Source organism: Muntiacus reevesi, chromosome 1, assembly GCF_963930625.1.
Source record: "Muntiacus reevesi chromosome 1, mMunRee1.1, whole genome shotgun sequence".
Lineage (NCBI taxonomy): Eukaryota > Metazoa > Chordata > Mammalia > Artiodactyla > Cervidae > Muntiacus > Muntiacus reevesi.
The window spans coordinates 82728409-82742574 of record NC_089249.1 but is presented as its reverse complement, the minus strand read 5'-3'; the positions used below and the strand labels follow the sequence as shown (position 1 = coordinate 82742574).

The following is a 14166-nucleotide window of genomic DNA, read 5'->3' as shown; positions in this document are numbered from 1 at the left end:
TCTTAGAAAAAATTGTTTATTGGAATCTGCATTCCTTTCATTAAAGATGTAAAAATTTCTTTCATTTGTTTATCGGTAACTTTTTCTGTATTAAATACCTGTTTATATTAAAAAATAAAACTGACTTTCTCTTTATATACCTTTTTTCCTGTTAAAAATTAACCCAGTTTTTCACAATGTTAAAATATAAAGATTGCTTGTATGAAAAGTCCATGTGAAAGGAAATAAGTTATTTATCTCATAGAATTATGCAGTGACCAAGTCTGATCATAATTAACCAGCAATATTTATTGAACACTTAAAGAAGTCTGATGTGTAGGTTTCGTTTGGTAGAGAAAAAAGAAACAGGTTCTCCAATCTTTCTACTGGGGCTCTGACGGCTAGTAAATACATATGAAAAAAAAACTTGATATTTGTCTAATTTAATGGTGTTCCAAGTAGACAGGAACAAGTCTTAATTTTCAGATTTTTTCTTTGTATATGCAATGGACAACTAGTGGATCATGCACAGAAGAATTCCTGTGAGACATATCAGACTCAATTCAGTGACTGGAAAGTGTCGTGCATTTAAAGGTCATTTTGAATTGCATATTCTTGAGTTGATCTTTCTGCCACCAGGGGTCAGTCCTGCATCAAGACCTTCTCCAGGAACTCCTACAAGCCCGAGCAACCTCACCAGTGGCCTGAAAACACCTGCACCCGCCACAGCAACATCTCACAACCCTCTGGCAAATATCCTCTCGAAGGTGGAGATCACCCCAGAGAGCATTTTGTCTGCTCTTTCCAAAACCCAGACACAGTCAGCCCCTGCACTGCAAGGTAAACTGACGTGTGCCAGAGGGATTTGAACTCTGAATGTCTGTCTCTGGCTTAATCCTGGATACCATTTCTGAGAAACCTAAAGCCGTGAAATATATAATACAGTTAATTCATGATTCTCTTTGTCATATGTGACCTGTCATTTATAGAATTTTGAAATGTCAAGAATACTTAAAGACTTTAAATATGCTCTAGTCTAATCCCCTCCTTGGATGAGGAAATTGAGGCTCTGTGAGGTGATGTGACCAGGTTAAGGTCACACATCAGTCTTTTTAGAGGAGCTGAGACTAAAAGCCAGATTTCTTGACTAGAGTCCAGTATTCTTTCACTTATTTATCCCACACTCTTAGTATAGGTGAGTGTGTGTTGAATTTTACATATTTTAATGTTAACTGAAACTAAAAACAATAAAAAAGATCAGTCTACTATCAGAAATCTTAAAGGACATGATTATCTCCTTTTTTATGTCCAAATGGCCTCTATAGATGTCATCCCTTTTTCTGTTTTCTGACTATCTATTGAAAATGAAGGTGTTAGTTGCTCAGTCACGTCCAACTCTCTGCAACCCCGTGGACTGTAACCCACTAGGCTCCTCCTTCCATGGGATTTCCCAGGCAAGAATACTGGAGTGGGTTGTCATTCCTTTCTCCCGGGGATCTTCCCAAACCAGGGATCAAACTCAGGTCTCCTGCATTGCAGGCAGATTCCCACCAGGGAAACCTACCTATTATCTCTTGACTTGTTTGAATCTCTCTATTCAGCTTTGCTAATTATGTTTTGTGCCTAAAACTGTCCGCTGCTTTTTTTTTTTTGCTTCTAACATTTTTTCATAAAGCTTACCTTGCTCTTTGTTCTCAGATCCTTCAAATACCAACCTGAGTATAATTATGCAGTGAATTACAGCTTCAATATAGTGATTTACTCTGCATCAGTAGTTCTTAACCAGAAGTCTCCAGGGGATATTTGGCTGTGTCTGAAGACATTTTTGTTTGTCACAGCTGGGTTTGAGGTGGGGAGCTACTCCATTTGATGGGTAGAAGCCAGGGATGCTGCTTAATCCTACAGTGCATAGGAGAACCCCAACAACAAAGTATACAACCCAGAATGTCAGTGTTGCTGAGATCCCGCTTTTTATGAATAGAGAGCAGCAGTACAGGTATCTGTTCATTTCCTATACTTGTATAAGTGGATCCGCCAAGCACTGTATTACAGTGAGCTCTGTCTTACAGTATAAGAGAATTTTGTTACATGTGACTAAATACTACTAAATAATCAGCCCCACCTCTACATATTGGCTCCAGCAAAAGAATTAATGATAATGCTACAGTGCAACTCACACTACTAATTTCAGGAATAAGTAATTTGAGAGATTGGCAGGTTGATGATTTCTCCTTTCTAGTTTCTATTATCATTCTGTAGTTACAGTAAAAACCTTGAACTCACTTGTATTTTAACTTCTTATATAGATATAATACATAGATCTTAAGAAGCTTTTTCTTTGAGCAGATTGTTAAAACAATATCATGTAGACCTTCTAATCAGGCAAAATTTGAACAGAACTAGATGTGTTGTGACAAAATAAAAAGTGGGACTCTTAGAAAAAAAACTTTGTGGAGTAACAGGGCAGTTCACCACCTTTTGAGTTCCTCATGGAAAGTGGAATTCTCCTTACCTTTTAAAAGGACTATGTCTGACAACTTAAATAGATACCTTTCTTCAACAACCGTAAAGGAAATCTCTTAGAACTTTGCTCACAATGTTTCACCTACAGCCCTTGGTGATGTTTTCAGCACAAAAGAATGACTTCAGTGGGCAGACACCATAGTGTATGGTTTAAGATTGAAGTAAAGTAATATTTAGTGGTAAGAGAGTAATACTTTGCCTATTACCAGAAATCTGAGTAGTATCTATGTTAAGAAGATGATCTCTTGAAGAATTCATTTCACAACATCTGAAAGATATGCTGAAATATCTTTTTAAAATCATATGATATTATTTATCACTCTCCAGTGCTTCAAGACTTATGATTTTGGTAAAAGCAGTTGCTGTTAGGAATTAAATCAAACTCTTAAGAAGAGGAAAATTGTATAGCCAGGGAGATTTTTGAAAATTAAACACAGATATTTTTTCAGGAGGATGGCAATGGAAATAAACAGTGTTTTAATTATTTGGATATTTTCAAATATTGGATAATAATAAAAGCCATGCATCATTGTTTAAAACTCAGTGGCATTTGAAAATGCTGCAAAGAATGGAACAATCTTAAAATTTTTAAGACCTTAAATCTCTTAGCAAGTAAGGATAAAAATTGAAATTTTAAACAATAATTGAAATATCAAATGAAATATTATTTTCTTTCATATATCATTATGAAGGAACCATTTTAGTATATGACTGAAAGCTATTGATTCAGGTGAAGTGTATGTAAAATTTTCATTTGTGATCAGAAATTGAGTAAATTTTCTAAAATGTGATTGGATTTTAAATAAAGAACCTTCTGTTATTTCTTTATCAAATATTTTTTCAAGAAATTTTCTACAGGAGCAGTTTGCTTTGGTGGACTTCAGCCTGCCTTTGCCCCCAAAGAATTCTTTCTCGGTGCTCTGAGAATGTTTTGTCTGTCATCAAGCAGAGTTGGATCTCATCAGTGTCAACATGTATAGACCAATAATCCTTGAATTTTCCAAGCTATAAGAAAGGGATTGTGTGTCTTCTTGTCAAAGGATCAGTGTCCCCAAAGGTCTAGTTCTATAAGCTTTGTGGTGTATATTTGTATATTTATTATTGCTACATTTTACAACTAAAAATTTTACAACTGAAGCCTTGTTTCCCCAAATATAACACCAATCCAGCAAGATATGCTTCTTTAAAAAAGCATCACAGGTCACGTAAGTCCCTGCAGTTTGGATGTCGTTCTCTGTGTCCTAAGAATAATTGCACCTTAACTTATTAGAGACAGTTGTGGAAGTTGGAAAGGAAGGATAGGGCAGAATATCTATTTGCGTTTAGAGAAACAATTCTGCAGACCAAACATTAAGAAATACTGGCTTAAAGTGTTATTTTACAGATAATTATGCCCCCTTTCTTTTCCTGCTTTGTCTTGTTTAAACTCTGAGTGATTCTGACACTAAAATCTCCCTCTTCCTGTTGCATTTTATTTTTGCCATGTTGGCCTTGTTTCATGACTACTAGAAACATTTCAGTAATTTGCTCTCCTTACATTGATAAGCCATTACATGTTTGGTCTGAATTCCCTTTGATCTCATATTTTAATGTCTGTCTAGTTCCCACTGGAATGAATGAGAATATCTGATTAGCCTACATTGTTTACATTGGAAAGTAGGGAGTTGTTGTTCTTAACTTCTCTAATCTTTGTTTCTACAGGCCTGTCATCTTTACTTCAGAGTGTTACTGGGAACCCAGTTCCATCCAGCGAAGCTGCACCCCAGAGCACTTCAGCTTCCCCTGCTAACACCACAGTCTCTAGCATAAAAGGAAGAAACCTGCCCTCCAATACCCAGTCCTTTATTCCCAAAAGCTTCAGCTATTCTCCTAATTCCTCAACTTCTGAAGTCTCGTCAACTTCAGCCAGCAAGGCCTCAATTGGGCAAAGCCCAGGGCTCCCAAGCACTACTTTCAAGCTCCCCTCCAACACTCTGGGGTTCACAGGGAACCACAGTGCTAGCCCTGCTGCTCCGCCTACTGAAGTTGCCATGTGCCAATCCTCAGAGGCCTCCAAGCCAAAGCTGGAGTCAGAGTCCACCTCCCCAAGCCTGGAAATGAAGATCCACAACTTCTTAAAAGGTAATCCTGGTTTCAGTGGCTTAAACTTAAACATCCCAATCCTGAGCAGTTTGGGATCCACTGCTCCAGCTGAAAGCCATCCATCAGACTTCCAGCGTGGCCCTACTAGCACGTCAGTCGACAACATTGATGGAACCCCGGTACGGGATGAACGGAGTGGGACGCCCACTCAGGATGAGATGATGGACAAGCCCACATCCAGCAGTGTGGATACCATGTCCCTGCTTTCTAAGATCATTAGCCCTGGTTCCTCGACACCCAGCAGTACAAGATCACCACCCCCTGGGAGAGAGGAAAGCTTCCCCCGAGAGCTCTCCAGTTCTGTGTCTACGTTTCGGCCCTTTGGCTTGGGCAGTGACTCCCCCTATAAGCAGCCTTCTGATGGAATGGAGAGACCGTCTTCTCTGATGGACTCTTCACAGGAGAAGTTTTATCCAGATACTTCTTTCCAGGAAGATGAAGATTACCGAGATTTCGAGTATTCAGGGCCTCCACCATCTGCCATGATGAACCTAGAGAAGAAACCAGCCAAGTCTATCCTGAAATCAAGCAAGCTTTCTGATACCACTGAGTACCAGCCAATCCTGTCCAGTTATAGCCACAGGGGTCAAGAATTTGGGGTAAAGTCTGCCTTCCCTCCATCCGTGAGGGCCCTGCTGGACTCTAGTGAGAACTGTGATCGGCTTTCGTCTTCCCCTGGGCTGTTCAGTGCCTTCGGCATCAGAGGGAATGAAGCGGGGTCTGACCGGTCACCATCACCGAGTAAGAATGATTCATTTTTCAGTCCTGACTCCAACCACAATAGCTTGTCTCAGTCTACCACGGGGCATCTCACTTTGCCGCAGAAGCAGTACCCAGACTCTCCTCACCCAGTCCCACATCGGTCCCTTTTCTCTCCGCAGAATACCCTTGCCACTCCCACGGGCCACCCACCCACGTCAGGCGTGGAGAAAGTCCTGGCCTCTACCATTTCCACCACGTCGACGATTGAGTTTAAGAATATGCTTAAGAATGCCTCACGAAAGCCCTCAGATGATAAACATTTTGGCCAGACCCCCAACAAGGGCACTTCAAGTGATGGTGTCAGCCTGTCAAACCTCGCCCAGCTCAGCTTGACAGCCGCTGATCAGCAGCAACAAGAAGAGCACTATCGCATAGAGACTCGAGTCTCCTCCTCCTGCTTAGACTTGCCTGATAGTACCGAAGAGAAGGGGGCCCCCATAGAAACCTTGGGTTATCATAATGCATCCAACAGGAGGATGTCAGGGGAGCCCATACAGACTGTAGAGTCCATCCGAGTCCCTGGGAAGGGAAATAGAGGACATGGGCGTGAGGCTTCAAGGGTGGGTTGGTTTGATCTGAGCACCTCAGGTGGCTCCTTTGACAATGGCCCCTCAAGTGCCTCTGAGTTGGCATCCCTTGGGGGTGGGGGCAGCGGAGGCCTCACTGGCTTTAAAACAGCACCATACAAAGAACGAGCACCCCAGTTTCAGGAGAGTGTCGGCAGCTTCCGTTCCAGCAGTTTCAACTCAACATTTGAGCATCATCTCCCCCCATCCCCCTTGGATCATGGGACACCCTTCCAGAGAGAGCCAGTGGGGCCATCATCTGCCCCGCCTGCCCCTCCCAAGGATCATGGTGGTATCTTCTCTCGAGATGCACCTACTCATCTACCCTCTGTGGATCTTTCGAACCCCTTCGCAAAGGAGGCAGCCCTGGCCCACGCTGCCCCACCTCCTGGGGAGCACGGTGGAGTTCCTTTCCCCACCCCACCCCCTCCTCCGCCCCCCGGGGAGCATAGCAGCAGTGGCGGGAGTGGCGTCCCTTTTTCTGCTCCTCCTCCTCCTCCACCTCCTGGTGACCACTCTGGGGTTGTACCCTTCCCAGCCCCACCACTGGCAGAGCACGGAGTGGCGGGGGCCGTTGCAGTATTTCCCAAGGACCATAGTTCCCTCCTTCAGGGGACCCTGGCTGACCATTTCGGTGTGCTCCCAGGACCCAGGGACCATGGGGGCCCCACCCAGCGGGACCTCAACGGCCCCGGCCTTAGTCGTGTGCGCGAGAGCCTGAGCCTGCCTTCCCATTCTTTGGAGCACTTGGGCCCAGCCCATGGAGGAGGAGGTGGGGGAGGCAGCAACAGCAGCAGTGGCCCCCCCTTGGGTCCCTCACACAGAGACGCCATCAACCGGAGTGGTATGATCTTGCGGAGTCCCCGGCCAGACTTCCGGCCTAGGGAGCCTTTTCTCAGCAGAGACCCTTTCCACAGTTTAAAGAGGCCCAGGCCACCTTTCGCTAGGGGCCCTCCGTTCTTTGCACCAAAACGCCCATTCTTCCCTCCCAGGTACTGATGGAAACTAAGGGAAAGGCATTTGAACAGTAGAGAGCATTGGAAGTAGGAGTTTGGTTTATTATCATTGTTTTTATTTGTTTTCCCTCCTTTGATCTATTCTTTCTTTTTTTATTATAACAAAGGACCTCCCTTCCAAATTAAAAAGTTATATATGCTTATATTTCACTATTCCATCCAGTCCTCCCTCCCACTGCACTTATACCTACCTTTTCCAAGATGTTTGTATTTTAAGGGGGTGGGGGGCAAAGAAACACAACTAAAGCCACTTCATTTGGCTGGGGGTTTGAAGGGTGGGGAGGAAAACAAATCTTATTTTACCCCATCTATTGAAGAGTATTACTACATTTGAAATAAAACTTCCATCAGTACAGCTAATACCATGTGCAATGTTGGGATGTTCTTTGGGGCTTGGTTTCTCAAGTAGTCAGTGGAAGGATTCTTGTCCCCTTCTCTCTCCAGCTCAGCTAACTGCTGTAACCGGGGTGGCTGTCTTCCCTTTGTGCTCTGTGGCCTGCTGACAGCCAAGAGATGTTGCAGGGGAAGAAATGTGGGAGACCTTGGACCTGTCAAGTTATTTGGGGGTTCTCTTTTGTTTTAAAAGGCATATTGAAGTTGAGTTCTTGACCTTTCTCCCAAAGTCTAAGCCTTTGTTTTTTAATTCAGCCTCTTCTGAAGTACTATCAGGCAGCAACTTGGAGGAAGTATGGACCTCATTTTATCCTAGTAAAGAATTTTCCTCCTTTGAGTAGAAGAAAGGGGGCCAGGTATATTAAAATTAAAAGAATAAGTAACTGCAATACAGAGAGTGAGAGAAATGAGCCATTGATGGTGTGATCTGACCTGCCCATCTGTCATAAACATATTTCTGAGGTGGTTTCACATATCTGGCATCAAGCTCTTGCTTCCTGCTTTTTTTTTCCTTGACTTTTTCTCCCTCAGTTTTCTCGTCTACATTTCTAGTCTAGCCAGAAAGTCACTGTAGTTGACAGTAGATACAGAGGTGCAACTGAAACATTCTCAGATATTATCCCAGTATTTTTTTTTTAAGTAGACATTTTTACCATGGTGTCTCCTTAATGTTGTGACATTTGTTGGTGGTTGTCACCAAAAGTTAACTATGGGGAAAGGGAAATATTTGTCTTTATCTTTCTTTTGACCTAGTCCTGTATTCACCCCTCTTCTTGGTATTCTGAAGGAGGAAGTTCAGTAGCATCTTTCTTTATACCTCTTTAGCTCTGTCTTAGTAACAACTGGATATTTTACATATCCTTGCAGACAAACAGGAGGATGTGATTAGTTTAAATTTACCCCATTCTATGGATAGCAACCTGTCACATTTCAAGGCTCAAACCTTATCCTCACCTCCCACTCTCAATAGAAAATGTTTATGCCCTTAGTCATTTTACATTGGGGGAAAAAAAAGTGCTTTATTTCTCTCTGAACTGAAAGGCTCCTTATTTGTATTTCTGCAGCTAGTACTGGGAAAAGACAATCACTGCACTTCGAGTGTTTAGGGACACTGAAAAGCAAATGTTGCTTTACTACATTTTTTTATTTAGTGTCTTACCCTAAAGTACACACTGGTAATCTCCAGCCAGATGAGTAAAAGACTATTAAAGGAAATCCTAGCAAGTTTCATATGTTCTTCCAAGTTAGTGTAGAAATAACTGTAGGAAGTATGGGGATTGCATTGGATTCCCCCAGTTAAGTTTAACATATGGGAGAGCGTGGAAAATGTAGTGACAGAAGATGATTCTTTGTCTCAGAATAAGCTTGCTTTGCAGGTAAAAGAGCAGCTCAAACCAGGTGTGCATCATAGTTGGGGTGTTTTTGTGTAATTTATTCCATATTACTTGTTTGGACTCTCCATGTTTTCTGTGGTTAGGATCTTGCAAGTCCTCCATCTTCCTGATGCATTTCTGGTCTTAAGCCAGCTGTTCTTTCTTTGACCTTCTCAAGCCTCTGCCCTGTAGCTCTCCCTGCAAAAAAAAAAAATGCATGATACCAGGACCTTGTAGTGGGATGGGGTATATAGTGTAGCAAAGCAAAGAAACAATACAGTTACACTGAGTCCTAAGACATTCGTTTAGAGAAAAGTATAAGAGAGTGTGAGGGTGGGGTGGGGGGAGGTAAAGAGAGAAAGTTTTAACTCAAAACTGAAATAGGTTTTTTCTTCTTTTGCAGAAAATTAAGTAGGATGTTTTTCATTCTAGAATAAAAGAATGTGAATTCTTTCTGCTGCTCTCAATTAACCTAAAAGTAGTGTTTACTTGAAAAGGCTCTCTGACCATTTGATTTTATCAGAAAATGGGGGGTTGGTCAGCAAAGTGGTTTCCTGAATGTTGGGGCAGGTTAATTGTCCTCAGAAGCATGATAGCTAGTACATGAAAGGGAAGACCTTGTACAGTTTTAAAAGATGGACTTTAAGGGTTGGGTTTCTGTGGAGTGTGTTTTGGTTTTTTAAGTCACAAAATCCATTTGTTGCAGGATGGAAATGAGGATTTGTATGTAACCGTCAGCTGCTTGTTAACTTTAAGGACATCTGCCTACAGCAGTCAGTGAAGACAACGATGTGTATATATGTGATATAGTGAAACAAGACAATTCTGGTATTCATAACATGAAACAAAGGGGTTTTATTCTTTCTGTGTCTGTGATTTAAACCTCCGTGCCCATGCTCTTTTGTATTTCAACCTGAGAACAAGATTTAAATAAAAAAAAAAAAGCATAGCATAGTGTGTCTTGGCAAGGACATGATTCAGTATGCAAACAGATGATGCGAAGTTGTTACTAAGGTTCTTGGTGCTCACTGTAAAATCACAGACAGAGAATCGGTGGGTGGGGCCTGAGTACACTGGTACCACTTAAAATTCAGTGATAGAATATCAGAAATTGAGTTCTTAAATATTCTGTAAAAGTTTACTCTTCAGTCAACTTAGATCCAACCTCTATCCTTGCTCCCATTTGCCCTCCCAAATTTTGTTGAGAATAAATAGAATTTGGTTTGTTTCCAGGGAGGGTAAAATGTTAAGAGAATAGGACTTTTATCCTTTCCAGTCCCAGGAATACAATGTTTGTGATGTATATGGTACAGCAAACCTATCTAGATAATGTGAATATGCTAAAACTCCTAATTGCAGAATATTCACTATCAGTCCTGAAGTTACTGGTTAATGCAGAAGTAAGCTTCAACTGTTACTGTTTTGAAGCCGCTGTAAATTACTGCTTTTTCTCCTTTTTGCTTCCCCCCCCCCCCCCCCGCTTTTTTTGAATGGGCTGGGGTGCCTGTTAAGATTTAAATTAGATATGTTGGATTGATATTCTCACGTGTTCAGTGTGGAAAACAAAACAAGTACATGCTTTAGAGGCAACAACAATGAAATCCTTTTGAAATGTGTATTAATATCATTTAATAAAATAACTAGTTCTAAAGGTTTGACATTTTTCTTTGAGATCTGGGGCTTTGACCAAGGGCCCCTGACTTCTCTGGTGAGTGCAAATAGGAGGGAACTTCTCCAGAAGCTGAAACTGCTGCTTTGTGGAACAGGCCTATTGTTGGAAAGACCTAAATTTTCTCCAGCAAAGACCCTCCATGACTGTCCAGGGCTGAAGGTGAAACCAGCTACAGGAATGCAGGAAGAAAAGCCTGAATATATCTCTGAAGATACAGTTGTATTTGCTTTTGATCTAAACATGCAAGGAGGGTAGAGGGGCTGGTGTGTGTGCACCCGCACAGGTCTGAGGCAAACACATGCCAAAGACCCCCCCATCTCAAGCCTGCCTTGCAACCGCTTGCGCTTTCCTCTCTTCCAGCCATTCCTTTTTTTTTTAATCTCTCTGCCCCCGATATTATGTTTTTGTTTTCCTGTTTAATAAAGTATGGTTTCCTTTGTTGTGTGGTTGACTCTTCCCCTCTGATCTTGTCCAGCTGTCCCCTTTGACTTCTGCACTCAATGTCACTGAAGGCATTCTGAGCTTCTTAAGATCTTCATGGCCTTGTGGGTTTGGTTTGGTCCTTTGTGGCAGTTCAATTTTGGAAAGGGACAACGGGTGGCTCAAGATCAAGATGTTCAGGGAGTGGTTGGTAATGAAGTGGGTAGACCGTATGGATGATAATTTTGTATGTCTTCCAAAAAAATTGTACGGTTGTGAGCAAAAAAGTATTTTTAAAGCAAGCATAAAATTGGAGTAGTGGCAGTTGGGATCTTTCTGGCAAATTCTTTGCCCACATCTAACCTTCTCGCATATTGCCTGTCACAGAAGCCACACTCAGCGGCTCTCTCACCCCATCCCTTTTTATGACCCAGTGAGGCTTAAATGGAATGTTGGCTAAAGGGGTAAAGCGAGTCATTGCATCTAGACCAGGCCTGGATCCCTGGCAGGGTAGAAGGCCCTAAATAAGCAGCCTTGAATACGTGAAACTGCACACGTGTCACCAGATGCTTCAGAAATAGCACAGTCTAGGAACACACCCAGCAGGTAGGGGTGTACACTGCACTGGCGGCTTCTGGAATCCAACTCACCCTTACTTCCTGGTCCCCACTTGGGCCTTGACTTGCCACTTGGTTCCTGTCCCCATCCCAAGGAAGCAACAGCTTTTACAACTCCTCATTGGCCTTTCTGGGCATGTTGAAAATGCACAGCTTCCACAAAATTGTTTTATTGGGGCCAATATGGTGTAGAAGGAATGAGTTGCCCCCTCATGTATGTAGACAGTATATTTTAGGGTATGAAGGTGTTTCTCATACTTGTTTATGAGTAAACCGTATGGGCAAGTCCAGTCAGCTGCTGTTCACAGTTGCTGAGTAATAAACTCATTGAGGCTGCAAAAGGGACACCCCTGAGATGGCTCTCTTAAGTAAACATCCTGTTCTCCCCCCATGTAGAAGTAGAAAGAAGCACGTGTGCTTCAAAGGAAAGGAGCAAGTGCCATGTAAAAACGTCAAATTATTTCTGACAAACGGGGAGGGGGGAGGGGACAGAAGAAACAATACTTAGTTACAAGTTTGAGGGGAACCGGCTAGGAAGGCTGAGATCGATTTAGAAACTGATAATTGCAGTTACCTCATGGTTCCATTTTTCCTCCCTATCCTTTTCCTTTATCACTGTAGCAGGCGTCAAAAGTTGAGAACACAGATGTGGGTGGAGGGGCTAGTGAGCAGTGCCAACAACAAACAAATACAGGCTGCAGGTTTTTTTTTTGTTTGACTCAAAAGGCTGTTGACTAACCCAGCAACCCTGGATCTGCTGGGGTTCTTAGCAAATTAGATGTTCCAACATTCCTTCCTTTCCCTTCCCCAGTGGATCCCTTTCTTGAGAATTAAGTCCTTTGTCACTTAATTTGTGGGAAGGAGAAGATAGGACTTGAAACTTCCTACATTTTTCTTGGGGTGTTTCAGTTGGAATGGGTAGAAAGGAGATGGGCAACATCTAGTTTGGTTTCCTCCTCCCCTGGCTAGAAATCCTTTGCACCTACATAAGGCAACATTCAAGGTCTCATGTTTTCTAGGTGGCCAATCGTTGCCAAGGGCAGTAGAGATCAGTAAAGTATTAAGTTGGAATCTTGGAGTTTGGCTAGTGGGGCATAGTTGTATATTTGTACAAATATATCTAGGACCTTCCTTCAGGGTACTTAGATCTTTGTTTTTGTTACTTTATTTCAGCATCGAACTTAAGTTGACACTGGCTCCTATGTTTGGGAGACTTCATATTTTCTTCAGCTGACCAACCAGGATCATTTAAAGGCATGGTGGTGGCTGTATTTCTCTTGTACAGACTCAAGAAATGTCTTGGGAAAGGACAATCTTAGTAGAGACTTTTTAGGGGAGCCCAAGGTTTTGTTTTCATTTTATCCCCATGCTCGGGCTAGGATGTTCCCCCCTCGATTTACTCAGCAAATTTGGCTGGACTATCTCTTTGTAGTATATTTAAAGCAAAGTTAAAGTTTGGCCCCATCCTAAATCTGTATTACTGGGGGGAGAAAAAAATTTTTTTAATGTAACCTCCCCACAGCACCTACTGTAGCTTTAGCCACTTGGCTAGTTCTTTGGGCCTGAAAAGCATTTTGTGGCAATGACATAAAACTTTTCTTGTGTTTTACCTTGTTACATTTCTTTTTTCCCTCCAATATCTCTTCCACCTCTTTGCTGTAGGGAAATTTTGCTTCTAAGAATGAAGATTTGGAGGTATATGTTGCTCCTGATAACAAGGGGGAAATGTACTGTACACTCCATGGAGAGAATTCTTATAAACAGTTGAAGATGATAAAAAACAATACCTCCTCAACCAAAGCTGTAACTAACAGGATGTCTATTCTAAGACGAGTAAAGCTGAGAGTTTCTCAAAATTGATTCAGGGTGTAGTGTATCCTTTTCTGAGGAGTTCTTTTTCCTAGACTTCTATGAAACCTTCTGGCATTATTTCCTAAACTCTTCTTTTTCCTTAACCTTAGACTGGTAGAGGTTATTTGGTAAGATGCCTCTTTGCCTCTTTTCTTGGCTTTTTATTACTTTCTCTTCACCCTATTAAAGGCCTCTTAGGGCCCAAAGGAGAGGGAAAAAGATAAGCTACCAAACATATTGCTTGGTGATGATCCTGGTCCCTATGAGACAGCATAACATGTTATATAACTGGTCCTGCATTCAGATGGAGTGGGGCTTGACTTCGAGAGTCATTTTCAACGTTTTAAAGGGACTATAAGAAGAACTACTTGTTGGGGTTCTCGGAATTCAGTGAGGTAGTGAAGCATGGCATTTAGCACATAGTGGTTGTTCAGTAATATTCTGGTGGAAGGTAGGAGCAGTTTTAGCAACAGATACTTCCCCAGCAGGCTAATTGGCTAAAATTCTGAGGCTGAGACGTGCTAGTCACAGATCAGAAATTGTGAAGACCCAGTGATTAATGTGTTGGCCTTCGCTAGCTTACTCTTGCCTGCTTGCTTGCTGGCTGGCTTGTGACACAGGGAGGAATGGAATAACATGACATTCCTTCCTTCCATTGCAAACAGGTCTCATAAGTGATGACGTAGCAGTTGATTGATTGGCATCCCCTAGCACCCAGCTCAGTACATGGCACATAAGAAGTAGTCAGTACATGTTTGAGGGATGAGTGCAGGCAGCTACTGTAACGAATTATCTACTTATCCTGCCATCCCTCTACTATCCTCCCAAAGTAGAATGATTAAAGAAGGTATG

At 42.3% G+C, this 14166-nt stretch overlaps 1 protein-coding gene across 6 annotated transcripts in view; it reads left to right on the top strand.

Annotated features, from left to right (window-relative positions):
- The window catches only part of RPRD2 (regulation of nuclear pre-mRNA domain containing 2), a 93226-nt gene that overhangs the window by 78689 nt on the left and 371 nt on the right, over positions 1-14166 (top strand). For 2 of the 6 annotated variants that reach the window (XM_065904948.1, XM_065904938.1), the window contains 3 exons: positions 619-819; positions 4204-5385; positions 5526-5758. In XM_065904948.1, the coding sequence (XP_065761020.1) occupies positions 619-819; positions 4204-5385; positions 5526-5614 (1472 nt within the window). In that variant the 3' untranslated portion in view covers positions 5615-5758. Of the gene's footprint in view, positions 1-618; positions 820-4203; positions 11582-14166 lie in introns of those variants that run through there. The other 4 variants (XM_065904917.1, XM_065904907.1, XM_065904931.1 and 1 more) reach the window with 3 other exon arrangements.